This window comes from Podarcis erhardii, assembly GCF_964252035.2.
Source record: "Podarcis erhardii genome assembly, chromosome: 3".
Classification (NCBI taxonomy): Eukaryota; Metazoa; Chordata; class Lepidosauria; order Squamata; family Lacertidae; genus Podarcis; species Podarcis erhardii.
The window spans coordinates 106,873,694-106,895,543 of NC_138507.1; the positions used below are offsets into that span (position 1 = coordinate 106,873,694).

The 21,850-nt window shown below is 43.8% G+C and overlaps 1 protein-coding gene across 5 annotated transcripts in view; it reads right to left on the reverse strand.

Annotated features, from left to right (window-relative positions):
- The window catches only part of BCL2L11 (BCL2 like 11), a gene marked incomplete at its 3' end in the record, with an annotated part of 92,494 nt that overhangs the window by 41,633 nt on the left and 29,011 nt on the right, over window positions 1-21,850 (reverse strand). For 4 of the 5 annotated variants that reach the window (XM_081855046.1, XM_081855039.1, XM_081855041.1 and 1 more), the window contains one exon: window positions 13,505-13,649. In XM_081855046.1, the coding sequence (XP_081711172.1) occupies window positions 13,505-13,551 (47 nt within the window). In that variant the 5' untranslated portion in view covers window positions 13,552-13,649. Of the gene's footprint in view, window positions 1-13,504; window positions 13,668-21,850 lie in introns of those variants that run through there. The other variant, XM_081855040.1, reaches the window with a different exon arrangement.

The window sequence follows — 21,850 nt, forward strand, 5'->3', positions numbered from 1 at the left end:
AATTAAAATTAATTAAAATTATTCTTGGCCAAATACCCATTTCACAGAAGAAAAACTGGTGGTGCTCAGAACCACCACCCCATCAAAAAAAGAAAAGCAACCCATTGGGTAAAACACCTGCATATAACCCAAATCATAGAAGACAGAGGGAAAGGGGGGGGGGGACAAACATGGCACCCCTCCCCCCAAAAAGGTCATCAAATAAACATAGCCACTTTAACCCACATTTGGTATCATACCCAATTTGTCATTAACTATATACCATCAACTCTTCAGACTGAACAGATTTTCTATAGGCAGTGATATTTTTCCCAAGTAGTGGGGGCAGTCAAGTGTGATTGCTTATTCACAATAGTCATGTGAAGACCATACCATGTGATATTTCTGAATATGTTTTTTGGCTTCAGAATCAGCTTTTGCGGTCCTGATTAAACTGATGACTTCTAGAACATGGCTCAGGCAGATGGTCCCTTGAGATCCACCCACATAGTGCATGCCACTGATACCCGTATGATTCTAACCAGACACATTTCTGTTAATTCCATCCCTTGCTTCACACTCACTGGGGGGAAAAGTCCTCTCCTCTTGAAATCAATTCCGCTGTTGGTCACCTCCGATGACTATGCTCTCTATAATCTTACTGTTTGTTCTTCTCACTATTCTACATGGTAGTCACCTACCACCCACCTTGATGATCTGCCTTCACCTATCTACAATCTGTTACATAATTTGAACATGTATCATGCCGTAACCAGAAGCAAACAACTGGTTCATGAAAGGATAAGACACAGAGATTCTTCTAGTAGTAAATGGACAACTTTTCAAAAAACCCATAATGTTTACAACTGACTTCTGAAGAAATCTCTTAATCTTTAACAAAGTATTTTAGTAAAAAATGTTTAAAACCAAGATAGAGTATCATCTCGAGTATAATAGATGTTGTACACACTAAATACTGCACTAACAAGACATACTGGATGCAGTTTCCACAAATGATGCTTCTACCTAATAATAATATGAATAAGAACTCTATATATATATATATATATATATATATATATATATATATATATATATTTAAAACAGCAATAATTTATAATAATATAATAGTAATTTGTATCTAATTTGAAAGGCCTATAGTTTAGAGGTTTAGCTGGTTGAAGGCTGAGACTATATTTGTTCTTAAACTTGTTTCAGCAGAGCTATGCTTACCTTAGGATATAAAGCAGGATTTAGAACACATTTTCAGAGAAATCAGCACAACCGAGTGCCTTCATTGGCCCCAGCTGCAACAAAACATATCTTTCCTGTATCGGTCTCTACAGCCACAGCAGGCGCTGTAACTCTTAATGGTTTGACCTCACCCGCAAAGGTGCACTCCTCCTTTGCCTCCCAAGGCAGACAGATACCAACCATACTCCTTAACTTTTATGAATGCAAGTATCACTAGTATGCCTCTAGTAATACCAGGCATTGGGGAACAGAAATTGAGGGCTATGACGGTTGTTGGCCACTGTAATAACAGAATGCGGAACTAAATAGACTTTTGGTCTGATCCAGAATCTATGCTTCTTATGTTCCCTCAGGGAAAGCCCATTCTGCCCTTTCCTAGGGAGCTACTGTCCACCTTAGAGAGCAGGCCTACATACTGTCTAGAAAACTGAGTGAAGGAGAAATCCTGAGTTATCATGCCACACATCACTTCGCCAAATATGGTATTTGTAGAGTGGGGGAAAGTGAGGAAGGTATTCCACTATATAAAGAGTTGGGGAACAGTACATAAATAATGCATGCCCTTCTTCAGAATGAGACAGTGTGAGAGTAAATAATGCTATTTGCTTTTCAAACACAACCTGTACCAAAGTTAATGTACAAACTACAACAGGAATAGACCGGGCGACCACTTTTCAGGCATGTGGAATTGTACGCTGCAACTCTTTGCTACTGCAGCTGAGCAGTGGTTGTGGAAGGGGGACTCAATATGAATTCTAGAGGTGCAGGCATGTGGGCTAAGATGACATTTATGGAAAACAAAATGGCAGTCATTTCCCCATCTGATGTTCAGAACTTGAAAGATTATTTCCCATAAGCACCTATACCCCTAGCTATTGTGAGATATGTAAAAGTTTGTTGCATTTTCGGCACCAAAGTGACTTCTCTGAGGTGCAAATCTGGGCAGTGTATATGGAGGTCCTGGGCTGCCTGCCTCCTTTCAGCCTTGCTGATGTGGTCCAAAGGAAAGCAATGCTATACATTTTGCACCAGCAGGGGACAGCAAGCTTTACCTTGCCTTGGCCGGTTCACTCTAGATCCCTCTGTGGGCCGGATTGTGCGCACGCCTGTGATTTTCGGCATCTGCGCAAATGCGATTTCTGGCATTTGCGCATGCACAGACGCAATTTCTGGCACTGTGGAAGCAAGTCCCCGTGCCATGCTGCACCGGTTTAGTGCAGCGTGCAGGGACTCGCCGAGCGGGCAGCTCAGTTTGGGGGGCGGCTCATGGGTTGGTTAAACGACCCACGTGGGCCACGGCTTGTGGCCCACGGGCCTTAGGTTGCCTACCCCTGCCTTAGCCTTTTCTTTTCCTGAAGATGTTCCGCAAGACAGTGGGTATGGATTGTTCCTTGGGGTTTATTCCTGAAGCCTTTTTCACAAATGAATACAGTGGTACCTCAGGTTAAGTACTTAATTCGTTTCGGAGGTCCGTACTTAACCTGAAACTGTTCTGAACCTGAAGCACCACTTTAGCTAATGGGGCCTCCTGCTGCCACCGCGCCGGCGGAGCCCGATTTCTGTTCTCATCCTGAAGCAAAGTTCTTAACCTGGAGCACTATTTCCGGGTTAGCGGAATGTGTAACCTGAAGCGTATGTAACCTGAAGTGTATGTAACCCGAGGTGCCACTGTATAGCTATAAGGCAGCGGAGGTTAAGGATCAGAGTTTTCCATCTACATGGGCTGCCTTCCCAGGCTGACAAGCCCTATCTGCTCCTCATTTCCCTCTACAGCTCGTGTAGAAACCACCTTCTTGACAGTTGGACCCAGTATTGACCTTGTCTGCTCAGTCTGCCAGTCTGTCTTCACATGCAGGGGAATCCCCTAACTTACCAAGGGTTTGAGATCCATCAGCTACCCTCACCTGGTTAACAAGCCAATCAAAGCTGTTCCTGGGGTATGACTGCTGTTGCATGCTAACAGCTTCTAGGAGCCACAGATGAGAGTGTGGGAGGCCCTCATCAAAGATACTACCCATCCCCTAACACCCTATACACCCCAATTTAAAAACAACAAATTAAAATACATTGGGATTTTTTTGCAATTTAAATTGAATATATAATTGGAACATTGCTCTGAATCTTGTTTTACCATGAATGACGTTTATTTGCCTTGCTACTAAAATGTGAAATGGGCTAAATTATGCTTCCAGTTTTCCTAGCTGATTTGTTACAATATTCCAAGATGCCAGTAGATGAATTAATCTCAGATTGGAACACATCCCCTCTGATGAGAAAATGGCCTTTCAATCTGATCTGTGTTCACTCAGATTTTGCCATTTCTTTCAGTTTCAGGTCGTTAGGATTTGAGGAACAAGTTGGATAAATGTTTTCAGTATTGCAGGAATTAAGATGAAAGGGGGGGGGGTCTCTATGAGTCCGAATGAGAAAGCTGAAATCCCCTTCAAACCTTCTTCCTCTGTGAAATCCCCAATTGGGAGTTGCTACAGACTCATTAGTAAGCATTTGTTCCCAACAATCCTGCGTCACACTGGATTGCTTGCTTAAGTCTCTCCAAAAGCCTGTCATAACTGCCTTCATTCTGCTTTCTAGGATGCCACTAACCAGCACTATTGCACTCAACCAGAAACAAAGTCCCTTTTGACCCTGCAAAAATGTATAATGTGGCACAGGAGAAACCTATGCCCAACATTCAGTGCTTTTCAGGATAATCCTATACATGTTTATTATTTATTTCTTTAAGGGTTGCCAGAAGGCAATTCCCTATCTCAGTGTTTCCCAAACTTGGGTCTCCCGCTGTTTTGGGACTACAATTCCCATCATCCCTGACCACTGGTCCTGCTAGCTAGGGATGATGGGAGTTGTAGTCCAAAAAACAGCTGGAGACCCAAGTTTAGGAAATACTGCTCTATCTGAAGGGGTCATCCACTTGAAATTCAAGTATTGCCTTAAGAGAAAGAACCACAAGAAAATAACAGGGGCCTGGACATTACCTGCACAGCAGACTGAGCCAGGCACACAGGTCGCTTGTTCAGTTTCCCCCACTCTGTTGAGATGTATCTCTATTTAAATTATAGCAATTGCTTCTAAAACTGCATCTATACCTATACACTAGCAAATTTGATGCAAATCATTGTTCTCTTTTGTGGCACTGTGAATGGCCACCCTATCCAAGGAAACGAAACCCAGTTGTGTCACTCCTGGGGTTTCCTGCTGTTTGGGGACTTGGGCAGGGAGAAGCCTACAAATGTTATTAATGATGTCTTCCTTTTGAGTTCTTAAGCTGCTGTGTTAATATATCAAGCTGATTTGAGGACTACATTCTATTCTTGCTGGCTTTTCTTCACTTTTGTATTGAGGTAACCCATGTTGCTTTTCAGGAGGAGAACATCATGTGCATCTGATGAAATAGGGCTTTCCCCATGACTGGCAGAGTGAGGCAGCTGCCCTCAGGCAGAAGATACGGATGAGCAACAGTGAGGTGTTGGAACTGGGTGTGCCGCATGACTTGCCCTGCAATCTCTGAACTCATGTGCTACACTCAGGTGTTCTGCAGGACACTCAGCTACAGAGTGTTCCACTGATGTGCAGGTCAACTTCAGTATTTGGAACTGAGTAGGGGTGGTGGTGAGAATCTCTGCCACCCCTGTTCTTGCCATTGACAGCATATATACACAGTAAGGCTAAAATCCTAAACACACTTACCAGGAAGCCACACCATTGGCTACAATGGGAAGAATTGTAGCCCTGTGTCATAGCCCTATGGCAATCATTCCAACAGCAGAAGCTTTTCAGCTTGTCAAGTAAAACATCCCCCACCACACCTCCCACCCTTGAGTGCTGGGGATTCTCTTGACTCCCCAGATCCAATTTTTCATGGGCACAAGGGGAATTCCCAGGAGGGGAAAAAGCCATGTTGTGCTTGCAAAAGTAATAAAATCATAGAATTGTGGAGCTGGAAGGGACCCCAATGGTCATCAAGTCCAATGCCCGCAATACAGGAATCACAGTTAAGTCCTTGTGAAGTCTTTTGCTAGTGGGATCAGTTCGTTGATCCCATCCAATGGCACTTACAACTTTTGAGTAAGTAATGCATAGGACTGCACTCGCATCAGTTACTTTTTCAAGTGCTTAATTTCCCTTCATTTCCCACCTCTCCTCCAAGGGTCTCAAGGTGGGCTACATGGTTCTTTTCTTCATGTTAACCCTGCCCCCCAACAACAACCCCATGAGGTCGGTTAGGCCAAGAGACAGTGAGTGGCCCAAGGTAACCCAGTGAGCATTGTAGTCAAGTGGAAATTTGAACACTGGTCTCCCAGCGCTCTAACCACTACACCACACTGGCTCTCCACTGGCACCTTGGGGGTTGTTTTTTTCCTGGCAGGATACCCGTGCTTCTAAAGCTGCAGGACCTTGCACTTTTAAAAGTGCCTTTCTCTCTTTCCAAAAATGCACATACTTTTGCTGACACCTTTCTACAGATCACATTTATTTTAAGAAATACACATTGCAATAATTGCCTCCTTTGTGCTATGTTTTCTGTTCTGGATTTTTGCAAGGACTGTTTTGTCATTTGCAGATTTCAGAAAGTACCGAAGTATAACATCATCATCATTATTTTTGGCATGGTTGTTTTTGTCATGTGCCAAGTGAGTGGTTATTTTGTATGTGTGTGTTGGGCAAGGGAGAGCTCGGATTCTGCATCCCATGGTGAGGCTCATTCATTGATTTGTGTGGGAATGGAGCACGGTCAGCTTCTCCCATAAGGAATTCAGCATCTGGCTGGGATGAACCCATATAGATCCAATTCTTTGTGTTGCTTTTAAAAGCCATGCCATGAGAGAGCGCTTATGTGGCTTAAAAGAGCAATGACTCACCCCTCTCCCCCTCCTGGTTCCCATGAAGTCAGAAGTCACTTCTGGTGCTAATATTGACAACTGAAAAGAGAAAAGGGCCAGCGAACAAAGCTCACATGACTGCAATGGACTCTAGGTACACTGAGAAAATTCACACACAGATGCCTATGCTGCATGCTGCTTTGTCTTCCCTGATTCCCAAGAGAGCTGGGCATTTATTACAACAGGCCTCCAAGGTATCAGCTACACAAGCTTTGCTCCATTTGCAGCATTATTTTGGTGCCTCCTGGGACTGCATCCATCCCTGTATTCAAGTAAACAGACCCATCAGCAATTTTCTTCTTCTTCTTCTTCTTCTTCTTCTGGAGACTGATCCTACAGATAAAGTTCAGCATTGTCACCGGTGCAACAATAGGAAAGAAACCAATTAACATAAGACTAAGGAAAAGACTGGGTTTATTTCATTTGTCCCAGCCATTGTAAAGATAAGCTGAATTGGTTTCTGGGAAATGTATTTACATTTATTTCTATGATTTAGGACTCACTTTTTCTTTATCGGTGTGCCCAAAGTGACATACAAATTAAAGTTAAAAAAAAAACTTTCTAGAAAAAATAGTAGGACACACACACACACAACATTAATAAACCTTAAAATATGACAACAGTTATTGTTTGAGAGACTATTAAATCAACAGTGACTGGTGAAAGTTTTTCAGAATAAATTTTCCTCTTCCTCTTGTTTCTTTCACCTGTATTGAATTTTAGATTGTAAGTTCCTTGAGGCAGGGACTAGTCTTCTTGTTTTGTCAGGCAGCCTGTACATGAGTATATATTAAGTAATAATCAATAATGTCTAAAGTTGCAAGGCAAAGAGAAAAGGTGGTAAATTGTTGTTGTCACTAGAATGTCCCAGAGTAGGTTACAACAACAGCATTAAAAAATTTCAAACAAGTTACCGTCACAACTAGAATGTGTTCTATAGATGATAGATAGATAGATGATAGATAGATAGATAGATGATAGATAGAAAGATAGATAGATGATAGATAGATAGATAGATAGATAGATAGATAGATAGATAGATGATAGAGCAAGCATCAAAGCATGGGGTAAAGAGGTGCATCTTCAGCATAACAATAGACAATATGTAACAGCTGAACAATGAAGGTGCAAGACATATCCCTTTGGGGAGGGAATTCAACAAATTAGGGACTGCCACAGAGCATGCCTTCATGGTCCCTTCCAACTCTACAATTCTATGATATGATTCTATGATTATACAAAATAATAATATAATATAATATAATATAATATAATATAATATAATATAGTTATGTTATTGTAACAACATATAAATATCCATGTCTGGAAAAGATACACCTGCTTGATTTCTGGGTGTCAGGCTGTTAAAAGACACAGAAGCACCACGTCAAAAAGGAAACTTAACAACTTTATGTACCCTCATATTTGTTCACCATTAAATGCCAGGCTACATCAGAACCTGAGGTTGGGAAGAAGCAAATGAGTAGCCAGGCCCATAAAAGCAAGATGCATCTGTAAGCTGGAGAGGCATACGCCACTATTTGCACAACTGCTGCAAAAGCATTTAAAGGACCAAGATGTTAATCTCATTATAAATTGGTTGGTACAGCATTTGGGGTACAAGTTCCACCCTCCCCCCTTTTGCTGAAATTCAAATATATGGCTATGGTGATAAAACTAACTGTAAAGAAAGGTGACCATTGTTTAAGAAAACAACAAATGTGGAATTCTTCTCACCGGTTAACAACTTGCTTTTCAACACCTCACTGCGGACTACTGTGCAAATGTTGACCGGCACATGAAACTTGACAAAAATCCTGACTTATTATCCCTTTTCTGGTCTCCCACCACTGACTCTAAGGTAGGTAAACATTCCTATAAAAACACAGATGTTGAACATTTTTGTTAATGCTATATTTCTGAAATATGGTCTGGACTGGCAATGTTTGCCCAATTAAAAGCACTAAATTATAGCACCACATCAGTGCTAGGAATGTTAACACTGTGACACAAAAACACAAGGTAGTGCCATGTAATGCCTCACCAAAGCAGTTGAATCCTGGAAAGGAAGTTTTACTAGCTGCTAATTCCAAGTTTCGATTCCTTGCATTTGCTGTTCAAAAATATATATACTAATGAAAATAGGCCTCAAAGAGCACTCTTCTGCAATGATTTATGCGTTCGGCTAATGTCTCATGCTGTGAGTAAGCTCCTCTGAAACCAATAGGGTTCTTCACAGTGTGTAAAGTTAAGCTTGCATAAATCATTTGCAGAATGAAAAACTGGATAAAGGAGCGCCACTAACTCAGAATGCAAAACCCTATTGGATATTGTAGTCGATCTAGACGAATATGAAAGTTGGAAGAAAACTGCATTGCAGCTTATCTGCTTGGAACTGGATCAAAAAACAGTCAAGCAGTGGTTGTTCTATATAGAGTACATAACAGCAGCAGTCTACCCCTTGAGGTTGTGGGTTGTTGTGTTTTTTTGTTTGTTTTTTTTTAATTCCAGCATTTGTAGCCACCTTTCAGGGCTATCCTTCTCAAGGCAGCTGGAAACACATCAAAACACAACTGATAACAACATATAAGGAGCATGGAAGTTGGGAAAGACCTGCCCACCCTTTCCCTGGCTGCCCTACAACCTTTGCATCCCTGGGTCTTGGCAGAATCCGCAAGGAGAGGGAGAGGCAGCAGCAGCGCCTGTAGCTCATTTGCTGCCATCTAGCTACTTAAGGGACGTGGGTGGCACTGTGGGTTAAAACAAAACAAATTCCTTCCAGTAGCACCTTAAAGACCAACTAAGTCAGTTCTTGGTATGAGCTTTCGTGTGCATGCACACTTCTTCAGATAAGTGTGCATGCACACGAAAGCTCATACCAAGAACTGACTTAGTTGGTCTTTAAGGTGCTACTGGAAGGAATTTGTTTTGTTTGACTATGGCAGACCAACACGGCTACCTATCTGTAACTGGATCTGTGGGTTAAACCACAGAGCCTAGGACTTGCCGATCAGAAGGTTGGCGGTTCAAATCCCCGTGATGGGGTGAGCTCCTGTTGCTCGGTCCCTGCTCCTGCCAACCTAGCAGTTCGAAAGCACGTCAAAGTTCAAGTAGATAAATAGGTACCACTCCAGCAGGAAGGTAAACGGCGTTTCCGTGTGTGGGTGAGCAGGCAGTTACAAAGGAAGGACAGGGGTCAGGTGTCTACTTATTATCCCTCACCTTTCCTGTGATTCAGTTGTTCTGCCTCTGTAATCAACAGTCTGGCAGTGCAGTGCCAGGTTGGTTCACAACGAGTCCTTACGGATCCATAATTGGATACTGAATGAGGGAGCCAACCTAGTTACTGAGACCTGCGTGGGGTGAATCTGGAGGAGGAGGCAACAGAGCCTTCAACAACTCTGTGAGGTAAAAGCCCCAGGCCACCCAGTGAGCTTCATGGCTGAGTGGAGACTCGAACCCTGGTCTCCCGGGTCCTACTCTGACACTTTAACCACTCCAGCCACTCATCAAAATACTCTGAGGCCACCCAGCCTGGAATGAAGAGAACCATAGAAAGGCAGTCCTACGAGTACCTGTAGGCTTGTCCACCAACACCGCATAGTGGCACGCAACGCTGCAAGGTTGTTGTCGCATCAAAAAAGAATCTTGTAGGCAGCACCTTTATGACTAACCATGTATTGTGGCATAATCTGTTGGCTTTGTCAGACTCATGATGTGTTATCGTCTAGCGCTCATGTGCACATTGAAGGATAAAAAATGTAAACAGTAGGGTTAGAAGGCCATGCAATGGAGAGAGAGAGATACCTAGTCTGTGGCCTTCTTAACCAAAGCTCAAGTGTATAAAAGATAAGAACGGTGACGATCCACCACAGCAGAGGTATTAGTAGTGATCACAAGCTTCCTGGCTTTGCTATGCTAATTTAGAGAGCTGGGATGGCAGTGAATAAATTCTAGTAATTTTCTTAATAAATTCTAGTTCAGCCATTTGCTTCTGAGTGTTTTTGCAGGGGAACAATAGCAGGAGAGGGCTGTTGACCTCCCTATGAGCAGGGTTTTGCTCTAATCTTCTGTAACAGCCATCTAAGCTCTTGACCCAGTGGCACCCAGTGGCAAAGAATCCTACACAATGAATACTCAAAGTGAAGAGTATTTTGCCACCAAAGAAGCTACTGTCAGTGAATCTCACAGGTACTTCCAATTTCTAATATTCCGAGAGAGGGAGAAGTGTTTCTATCTATCTACTTCTCCACACACTGTGCACAATTTTAGAAACCTTTATCACTTTTCCATTTGGCTGTCTCCCTCCCTAAACTAAAAAAAGGTCGTATCTAGTAACTTGTCTGAGATATGTAAACAGCTGCCTCATGTGGTGAGCCACAAAACTGCAGGTGGTACTTGGTGAAATATCCTCAAACCTGGGACTGACTTCACCCACCCAGTGGACCCTTCTTGACCAGAAGAGGGTATAAGAGGGCTTCCTGCTCTAGTTGGATGTACTGTTCTTGTATAAGGCATTCCTCAATTCTCATTGTCTACAATTTAGTTTTACTTACTTGGTTCTGAGTTGCTTCCTCACTTTCCTTCCTAGTTATTAGACAAGGTTTTTCCTCTTTCAAGGGAGGCTTTTACTGTAAATTTCTCCCTCTATCCACTGTCTTCACACTATGCATGGTTTTAGAAACCTCTATCGAAGTAGAGTTCTCTCCCTCTCCCCCCCAAAAAACCACCCTACCTGCTCGTAGCTAGCTTTGTGTCAGGAGCTGCTGGGATCTGTGAACAGCTGTGAGCTTAAATATGTATTTGTGCTTAATGTTGGGTGGAGGTATATGGCTGCAGACCAGATCTGGCCCATGAAGCCCTTTCAGCTAACCTAACAGCCTCTTCCGTTTTCTTTCTTTTAATGGTGATAAAGCAACAACCCTGTAGACTGGTTTCCTTCCAATTGCAGCACTCCATTGGGCGTTTTCCAGGATGGGGATGAAAACTGAGACCTCCCTACTACTCAGATGATCCCGTAGATCCCTGTGGTATGTTGGCAAAGGGGATGAAAGCAACTCTCTCCTTAGCTGATCAATGTGGATCAGCTGAAGAGTGGGGGGAACCTGTTTGGGGGGTGTAGAGGGAGGTCATAGTCTTTGTGTGTCTCTGACAGTGCATCAAGTGTGTGTTGTGTGTTAAGAGGTGTGTGTTGTAAAGTATTGTGTAACTGCCTGGCCCTGCTCACTTTTGGAATGCACCTGGCAATAACTTTCCTCTAAGGTATAGTGACCCCCCCCCCCCCACACACACTGAAAAACTTCCCCCACTCCTTATTTTTAACGTGTTTAGCTGTCAGGAGGAACAGCCTTATTCAGGACTGAAACTACAGTGTGTAGGGATGGGGTTTAACCCATTTGTTCTGCCATGACCCTGATGGAAACGATCGGCAGCTCTGCAAGTTTCCTGTTGTTGTTGTTTAGTCTTTTAGTCGTGTCCGACTCTTCGTGACCCCATGGACCAGAGCACACCAGGCACTCCTGTCTTCCACTGCCTCCCACAGTTTGGTCAAACTCATACTGGTAGCTTCGAGAACACTGTCCAACCATCTCGTCCTCTGTCGTCCCCTTCTCCTTGTGCCCTCAATCTTTCCTCAATATTACCCCTTCACGGATCACTGCCTTGCCGTAGCAAAGGGGCTTGAACAACTCAGAGAAGCTATGAACTATGCTGTGCAGGGCCACCCAAGATGGACAGGTCATAGTGGAGAGTTTTGACCAAATGTGATCCACCTGGAGCAGGAACCGGCAAGCCACTCCAGTATCCCTGCCAAGAAAACTCCATGGACAAAGACAACTGGAAGTTTCCTAGCTAGGGTTAATAGCAGCTTGGGAGAGGGGTTGCAGAAGGGGGCTTTTAAAAACCCTCCTTGTGCTCTGCAGTACGGGACTCCCCACCACACTCGGTGGATGTTACAGTGCAACAAAAGCAGGATAAAACAACAGCAACCCAGTAGGCCGTAACACAATAACACGGGGGAAGCATTACAGAACAATAAACCAGAATAATGTATGGACAGTCTAGTATAGAACCATCACTTAGGCACTCTTATGGCAGCATATACCCACAAAAACACACTGTTGTGGAGGGCCCCACAGTCTTCCAGCTTTCTGCAAGAGGCAATTTAGAAAAAATGTTCACTTCTTTTGTTGTTCATAATTTAGAACTTTTATTTAGTGTGCATCTCCCCCCAACAGGATGCATCGGCTTAACCAGGCAATGTTTCCTGCATGGCAGGAGTTTTAAAATCCAGTTAAATCTGTGCTGAGAGAGGAATTATTGCTTCAATTGCTCGGCAAATCTGATTAATGCCATGTAAGATTATTTCTGGCACAGGAGGGAGTCATGCTTGATGCAAAGCAATGCAAACATTTGGCAAGATAACTGGCCTCATTTTAACATGATGTTTCGTCAGGGGGTCTCACACAGAAACAGTCATTTACCTCAACTCAACCATCAATGAAGAGAAAAGAGAAGGGGGGGGGACCCACGGCCAGGAAAGCCAAATGTGGTACTAATGAAAGTGATGTGAAATTCTTTGATCTTAGAGTCTGTGGACATAACTCTGTGCAGCGCCAACAGAAATAAGTAGTGACATTTTGTGGGGAACAATTGCTAGGTTAGTTTGTTGGGCTGGGTGGGAGACATGCTAATCTGTCAAAACCAAAACCAGTCTCCATACGGAAAAGAACTCCCAAACCCACAGTTGGGCAGTATCTATATTAGAACCAACCAAAATGTCACGAAAATGCCAAGCACACTTTTGAGCTTTCCAAAATTCTCCATCAGGCTAGACAAAGAAGGGTGGGGAGTGAGTAAAAAGCAAAAAAGCAAAATTAGGTTGGCTCTTACTGTCGTATAACTTTATACAGTCAAATCTTCCTTCAAAGAATCCTTTATTAAGGGTACTGAGAGTTCTTAGGAGATGCTTGTTCACCCCTGAGAGCTAAAATTCCCAGCGGGAAGAGGGGCTGATTGTTAAAACCACTCTGGGCATTGTGAACAATTCTCGGGGAATAATTCCCAGTGTCTTCAGCAAACTGCACGTCACAGGATTCTTTCGTGGAAGTCACAACTGTTTAAAGTGGTATGATACTGCTTTAAAAGTATAGTGCAGATGGGGCTGGATTAGTCAGCCTACAATCACCATCTTGTCAGACTCCAGTGTTGCTGGGAATCACACATGGGGAGAGAGCCTTTTATACTTTGAGAAGATGCTTCTGGAACTCTGTGCAGTCTGCTTGGGTTTTCACAGCGCAAATCCACTCGCTTCCACATATTTTATGCTCCTATGAGGAGGGACACATTTGGAGGAAAGAGTGGGCAAAGCTTACCAGAGCTGTTGCAGTTCAGGTCCTGTTTGTGATATTCCCATAGGCATCTAGCTGGCCACTGTGAGACCAGGATGCTGGACCAGATGGACTACTGGCCTGATTCAGTGGCCAGGCTCTTCAGCTACAGGCACTCTCTTGTAGCACACTGAAAAAGGGATGATTTAGTTCCAGCTTATGAAGCAGTGAGTAGGGAGAGGGGCACACAACACAACCAAATCTCACCTTGCTCATACAGTAATAGTAGTAGCAGTAATAATAATAATAATAATAATAATAATAATAATAATAATATTTTATTATTTGTACCCCGCCCATCTGGCTGTGTTTCCCCAGCCACTCTGGGCAGCTTCCAACAGAGACCAAAAATACACTAAAATGCCACACATTAAAAAATTCCCTGAACAGGGCTGCCTTCAGATGTCTTCTGAATGTCAAGTAGTTGTTTATCTCTTTGACATCTGATGGGAGGGCGTTTCACAGGGCGGGCGCCACTACCAAGAAGGCCCTCTGCCTGGTTCCCTGTAGCTTTGCTTCTCGCAATGAGGGAACCACCAGAAGGCCCTCGGCACTGGACCTCAGCGTCCGGGCAGAATGATGGGGGTGGAGATGCTCCTTCAGGTATACTGGGCCGAGTAAACTCGCTAGATAGCCATAGGCAAGTCAGCTTCTTGCACTGCTCAATCTCCTTTTGCAACCCGGGGGATAATTATGCCAACCTTACAGGGTGGATGTAAGGATGATAGGAGAATTACAGTGGTGCCCCGCAAGACGAATGCCTCGCAAGATGAAAAACTCGCTAGACGAAAGGGTTTTCCGTTTTTCGAGGCGCTTCGCAAGACGAATTTCCCTATGGGCTTGCTTCGCATGACGAAAACGTCTTGCGAGTCTTGCGAGTTTTCCCCCCTTCCCCCCCATTTTTCTAAGCCGCTAATAGCCGCTAAGCCGCTAATAGCCGCTAAGCCGCTAATAGCGCTAATCTGCTAAGCTGCTAATAGGGGTGCTTCGCAAGATGAAAAAAACGCAAGACGAAGAGACTCACAGAACGAATTAATTTCGTCTTGCGAGGCACCACTGTATGTGAAACTCCTTGACCTTTCTATAGTGCTGTAGAGGCACGGAGAATTACTATGAGCACCAAACATGCTAATTGTGCTATTTTAAGGCAAAACATGCGCCACTACTTTCTGTATGAATTTTCTGCCTCATCTTTGACATCAACTCATCTCACATTTGTGAAAAAGTGCCAGATGCCATACCACATTAGAAGGAACAATAAATCAGAAAGTGACACATACATTTGTTTGCATAAACCTGTTTTCAAGCGGTATTGATGTGAATCTGAAATTAAATTTTGCTGATCAGCACTCAACCTACTCTTATGAACTTGTACTGACAGCGTAACAGGTATTATTTGGAATTGTCACACACACACACACACACACACACACTTTACTGTTATAATCATGGTTTTAATTGAGTAACCCTGTATTCTGACCTGGGACCTTTTGGTGAATGGTGGGATATATTCATACATTCACACACACTAGATATACACCATAAAGTTGGGTTGTTCTAAAGCAGGTGCCAGGCGTGGTCAGAAGGCAGATCAGAATCTACTTGCAGACTAAGAGTTCCTCCATATGCCCTTTTTATTGCATATTCATTATGGTTTGCCATATACTTTCCCATTTTCATAGCGGTCACACTGCTTCATTTCCAGCCAGTGCATATCCCCTAACTTTCTACTGAAATCCCATAATTTTTTATACCAGAAATGTTCCGCTTTATTTTTGTTTCGCTTTTGTTGCACTATATAACCCCTCTGAACATCAGCAGCGAGATTGGACTGGGAAGCATCGCAGAACACACAAAGTAGAACAAATCACCACCTGCGCAGTTTTAATTGTGTCCAGAACATTGTTGTCAACGAAGCACCAGCTTGGAGGGGCCCTGTGTGGTAATTTGCAATATATTGACAAATATTTTTTGCTCCCAGTTTTTCAGGCAACAGGAACTGCAAAATTAGTTCCCCTCCGTTAAGTAGGCAGCAAGAATCCCTGGTACATACTAGTGGAAAGACCTAGATCTATTAGACTTAAGTTAGAGCAGGGGAGATTTGGGTTGCTCATTAGGGAGGCTTCTTGATAGTAAAGTTTGATGATGGAAGGAGTGGGCACACTGTCCATCATGACATCTGAGCAGGTGTTTGTAGGGGATGACGTATCTGTGGGCATTTCATCAACCTAAACCTATACTAAGAGGTAGTGTTCAGGCCGAATGTTACAGTGTAGACATGTGTAATGTCCAACTGGCTACGTCTTCAAAGCAACCTCAGGAGGGGCAAATGTGCAGTGGTGATAGGATATGAGAGGGTGCTTAACCCTCTCCCCCATCTTTCTCCTTTTAAACTCTCCTCTTCCAACTGATTTCACCATCACTGGGTAAAATCAGATGGAAGCCGCATGTAACATTAACCCAGCTCCAAAGATCCCTTGAGAGGGGTTGATTTGCAACAGAGAATCAGCAGAGGGGTAGCTTTACCCTTTACCTACCTCCTGTTTTCTCCCCAAAGCCCTCCTGGAGGTGGACATATTTGTCAATTTGTGTTTCTCTCATTTCCTCATTCTTCTAGTCTTAAGTCTGCATCTGTCTACATTTTTTTTTTAGTCCTCATGAAAATTTCCAAGCATTTTAGTGCCAGTTTCTCCCAATACGCGCATTTTTGTATGCTGTTTCGCCTGAGATACACATTTATGCAAGTGAATAGAATGCCTTTTATTTATTATTTTCACTAATACACACATTTCATGCACACTCCCCCAAAATATGGACTTTTTGTACACAGTATTTGGTTAATGAACTGCACCACAGTATGAATTTTGAAGGATACCTATTTCAGCTTGCACGTTGTGGAATGTGCGAAACAGGTAGGTTCACATTAAAATCCCAGCCAAACTAAACTTCTCTTCCATCCCTAACATCTCTCGTCTGCTCCACCTGCAAGCAGATTCTTTGCTTGAAACCAGCCCATTTCAAGGATGCTTTTTGCGGCAGAGCAGCAGCTGTTGTGTTAACCTTATACGTGGCTCTGGTATAATCTGTAGTTTGGGTCTCAGAATACCCACTCTGGGAGACAGGAAACCTGGCTAGGCATTAGCTGTGCTCAGAAATCACACCACTGTCAGAGGAGTTTAAATAGAGAACCAGCTGAGATCTCTTGAGAATTATCTGCATTCCCTGGTAGTAGTTGTTGACACCCACTTTCCTGTCATACCCAAACTCGAGAGACGGTAGTTGTGCTCATTAACCACCAGTCCGCCATCCTTACTCAGCGATGACAGTATTATCCCTGCAGAAGGGGAGGACTCAGCAATGATAAATGTGCCTTCTCGCTAGTCCCCCCACAAGAGCAATTAAAAGTGTTACTATCCCAGATGGAGTATTTTATTTAAGTAACATGGCTGCCTTCATTAATAAAGTGAGGTGCTCCAGAGCTGGACATCTTTCTCCCTGCTGGTAAGGGGAGTCAAAAAAGCAGCTAAAAAGAACAGCGTAAATATATTGTAAGACACATCTTACTGTCTGGCTATGTCCAGGGGCTTTCTATATCTGAAGGAGCGTCTCCTCCCCCATCGTTCTGCCCGGACACTGAGGTCCAGCTCCGAGGGCCTTCTGGCGGTTCCCTCACTGCGAGAGGTCAAGTTGCAGGGAACCAGGCAGAGGGCCTTCTCGGTGGTGGCGCCCGCCCTGTGGAATGCCCTCCCATCGGATGTCAAGGCGATGGACAACTACCTGACATTCAGAAGACATCTGAAGGCAGCCCTGTTCAGGGAAGTTTTTAATATGTGACATTTTAGTGTATTTTTTATCTCTGTTGGAAGCCGCCCAGAGTGGCTGGGGAAACCCAGCCAGATGGGCGGGGTACAAATAATAAATTATTATTATTATTATTATTATTTCTAGTGAAAGGTTCTGAAGCTGCTCGCCTGATTTGTACAGTGGCGTTGTTTCAAAGCTCATCAAAATCAGGCAATATTTATTTATTCCAACAATGTACAGTGGTACCTCGGGTTACATACGCTTCAGGTTACAGACTCCGCTAACCCAGAAATAGTGCTTCAGGTTAAGAACTTTGTTTCAGGATGAGAACGGAAATCATGCTCCAGGGCTACAGCAGCAACAGGAGGCCCTATTAGCTAAAGTGGTGCTTCAGGTTAAGAACAGTTTCAGGTTAAGAACAGACCTCCAGAACGAATTAAGTACTTAACCCGAGGTACCACTGTATACCCCACTTGCAATATTCTCTCAGCAGTGCACAAGAAACTCAATACAATGCAAATAAAAATGAGTTAAACACCAGAATTCAGTAGACGCTGGAAGATCAACAGGGAGAGGGCCTGACTGACTTCAAACAGAAGGGAATTCTATAAAATTTGGCCCACAATGCTGAATGCACCATTCCTACTGGTTACAAGCCATACATCTAAGCCATGGGGACCACTACTATAACTGTGACTCCTCCTAAGACCCCAGTGATCAGGCAGTGATGTAAGGGATCAAGAGGTCCTTGGGCAATACAGTGGATGCTCAGGTTGTGAATGTGATCCATGCGGGATGCATGTTTGCAACCCACAGCGTTCGCAACCCGTGTCTGCACATGTGCTGGTTGCGATTCAGAGCTTCTGCACATGCGCAAAGCGCAATTTAGTGCTTCTGCACATGTGCGACCGCCAAAACTCAGAAGTAACCCGTTCCAGTACTTCCGGGTTTCGGTGATCCGCAACCCGAAAAAACACAACCTGAAGCGGCTGTAACTTGAGGTATGACCGTAATTGTTCAATTTATTAAAAAGTGCTTATGCATCTTGTAACCCTAACGTCTTCCATATTACTTCTCCATGGCCTGGCATGGGACTGACTAGCCTCTTTGTGACATCACAGAGGCCAAAAAAGCGACAGAAGAGGTGGTTGTGTCACCTCTCAGTGGTCTGGTTCGCATGTCATGGTAACCCAAACTACTGCCTATTGGGTCTGCACAAACATGCAGGCTCCTGGAGAGGAGTTTGCAGCCACTGTGTTCCCTCGCCATTTTTATTTCTGTGATGCTCTGAACTCAGCCAAGGTTTAGCGGGTCGCCTGAAACTGAGTTTGCAGTTAAGTCACCTCCTCTCTAACCATGAGCTGTAACCAAGGTTTGATAAGCTAGGAGGGAGTTGAAACATGATAATGCCTTTGGTGAATCTGCGAGGAGACCATATATAGTGCAGGTCCACACCATCTCAAAAACTGATACTGTAGATCAGTTGGGTGGTATCCCAAGAATTAGCATTTTCTGCTGCTGCCCCCTGCACTCTGGAATGCCCTTCCTCCTGCTGCATGCGAAGCAGAAACCAGCTGTTTCAGACATCTTGTGAAAACACTTTTTTTTTTACCCAGGCTTTCCCTGACTCATAAGATTGGATGCTCTTATTCATCAATTCCTGTTTGGAGGCACTTCCAGCCTGTCACGATTTCAGCTGGGATTCAGTCATATTCCGGCAAATTCAAGTTTCACGGCTAAAGCTGGTTTGGAGCTCTTGCACAACAAACTCACTTCCCCAAATGATCAGACTTCTTATGATAAGGAAAGTGATAGGAAACATGCAGTGGTACATGTGGGATAACACTTGTTTTGGTGCAGCATTGTTTAGCCTCCCCAAAATCAATTCCGAGTGAATATTCATTAAAATGTTGACATCATCTAATCTCCCTGCAAACAAATTAGGACAAATGCTCAAGAAGCAGGCTGTCTGTTTTTATACAGTTCTATTTGTTTTTATGTTGCATTTCAGTACACTGCTTTGAATGTGGGTGTGGGTGTACCTTTTGGTCTCCCCATGCTTCCCTCTTAAGCCTGAGATCTCAGAGGCTGTGAGTTTCCACCTTTCACCTTCAAATTCCCAATCTTGGAGACTTAAAGGGGGAGCAGGCAGAAACTCGCAAAACCTTTTCCAAGTCTCCTTGTGCTTCCCTTTTAAGCCTCTGAGATTGCGGACTTAAAGGTGGAGGGGGCAGGGCCTTTTTTCAGCTGGAGCTCCAGCACTTCTCAGGTGGGCACCATTGCCATTCTAAGAGAACAAGGGAGAAGCTCATGGAGAGCTCTGGCAGCCAGTGTGGTGTAGTGGTTAAGAGCGGTAGACTCATAATCTGGTGAATCGGGTTCGCTTCCCCACTCCTCCACATGCAGCTGCTGGGTGACCTTGGGCTAGTCACACTTCTCTGAAGTCTCTCAGCCTCACTCACCTCACAGAGTGTGTGTTTGTTGTTGGGGAGGAAGGAAAAGGAGATAGCCGCTTTGAGACTCCTTAGGGTAGTGATAAAGCAGGATATCAAATCCAAACAACAACAACAACAACAACAACTCTTCTTCTTCTTCTTCTTCTTCTTCTTCTTCTTCTTCTTCTTCTTCTTCTTCTTCTAGAAAAATAGCACTGAGGGGGAGACTTGCAAAGGGCTCAGCTTTCCCCTTCTCCCTTTAAGTCTCCAGTCTTGGAGTTGAAGGAGACTCAAAAAGCCTGCAATTGATTTTCCCCATGGGTTAACATCCCTTCATAAAAAAAAAGGATTCCCCATCCCTGAGCTATGGAATTTTAGCCTTAGTTTTGGGGGGTGGGGTAGGAAATGCAGCTAAAGGAAGACATGTCAGAGGCATATAATTATGATTATGCATGATGTGGGGAAGTAGGGTAAGAGAGCTTCTGCTCCAACTCCCCAAGCCCCATGCGAATGGAGGGTGATTACGGGAGTTTGAGTCTAGCGACATCCAGAAAACACTACATTGGCTCCGCCTGCTTTATATTGTTCTGTTCACTTCTTATATTCTTTGCTTCAATTGGCTTTTTGCAGCTGCATCTCTATCCAGGTTTGCCAAGCAGAAACACACACACACACACACACACACACTGCAAATCTAAAAAAAAATATTTGCCCTTCACAGTAATTTACATTTTGTTCCTTCGCCACATACAGATTGTTTTGTGGGTGGATGATTTTTTTTTTTTTTTTGCAACATTTTACTTTGCAACTATGGATATTTGTCATATGGTTATCTCAGTTGCTTTTGTGGTTTGACATTAAGGCAGCTTCCTATTGCTCTGGGATGCTCTGAGAATGGAGGCTTGCAACACCACCTAGCTGGTTTGCAAAATTAATTCCAATTTCCCATCAAATTTCAAAAGATGCATAGGGCCTTTCCACAAAGAAATCAAACATGTTTCCCCAGCCATTTGTTATACACTATCCAACTGCTCTGCCATGATGCTCACACAAACCATATTCCACACAGCATGACCCAAGAATGGTGGATGGAGTCATCTGGGGACCCTCTGGGCTTGACTGGCATTTCAGGTACCTGCAACTACGACTGCTCTGTGTGTGTGTCTTCCCTTGAGATTGATCCAGAAGCTGTGCAGAATGCTGTGCCCAGTTTGTGGAGTGGAGCTCCTGGAAGCACACATATTACACCTGTGCTGGGGGAAATTCAGTGGCTGCCAATCAGCTACTGGGCTGTGCTCAAGGTCTTGCTGTCTAACATATGAAGCCTTGAACATCTTGGGGACCGGTTTACCTGAAGGACCACTTATTTCTGTATAGGCCTCTAAGATCACTTAGATCAGTTGGGGAAATTCTACTTGTGGTACCCCACCAGGCAGAACATCATAGGGAGGTGAGCCCAAAGCAGGCATTTTCTATTTTTACCATTGTACTGTGGAATGCGCTTCCCTCTGCCATGAGTGAAGTGGTAACCATCACTTGCTTCAGAAATCTTTTGAAGACTTTGCTTTCTACCCAGGGTTTTCCTGACCCATGAAGCTGGATCCCATTTTATGTCATTGAAACCTCTGAAATTTAGTTTGATATGCTTTTGTGTGTTTAAATATTGCTGTTTTCCTGGGTTCTGGTTGCATTTTTGTTTTAATGTTTTGAATATATATGTTTGTTTTTAGACTTACAGCTGTGTTGGTCTGCCGCAGTCGAAACAAAATAAAAAAATTCCTTCCAGTAGCACCTTAGAGACCAACTAAGTTTGTCATTGGTATGAGCTTTTGTGTGCATGTATCTGAAGAAGTGTGCATGCACACAAAAGCTCATACCAATGAAAAACTTAGTTGGTCTCTAAAGTGCTACTGGAAGGAATTTTTTTATTTTGTTTTTAGACTGTACATCATCACTGTGTCATCCAAACCCTAAACCAGGGGTCAACAAGTTTTTTCAGCAGGGGGCTGGTCCACTGTCCCTCAGACCTTGTGGGGGCCTGGACTATATTTTCTTTGGGGGGGGGAGGAAGATGCAAGAGCACCACGAGCCC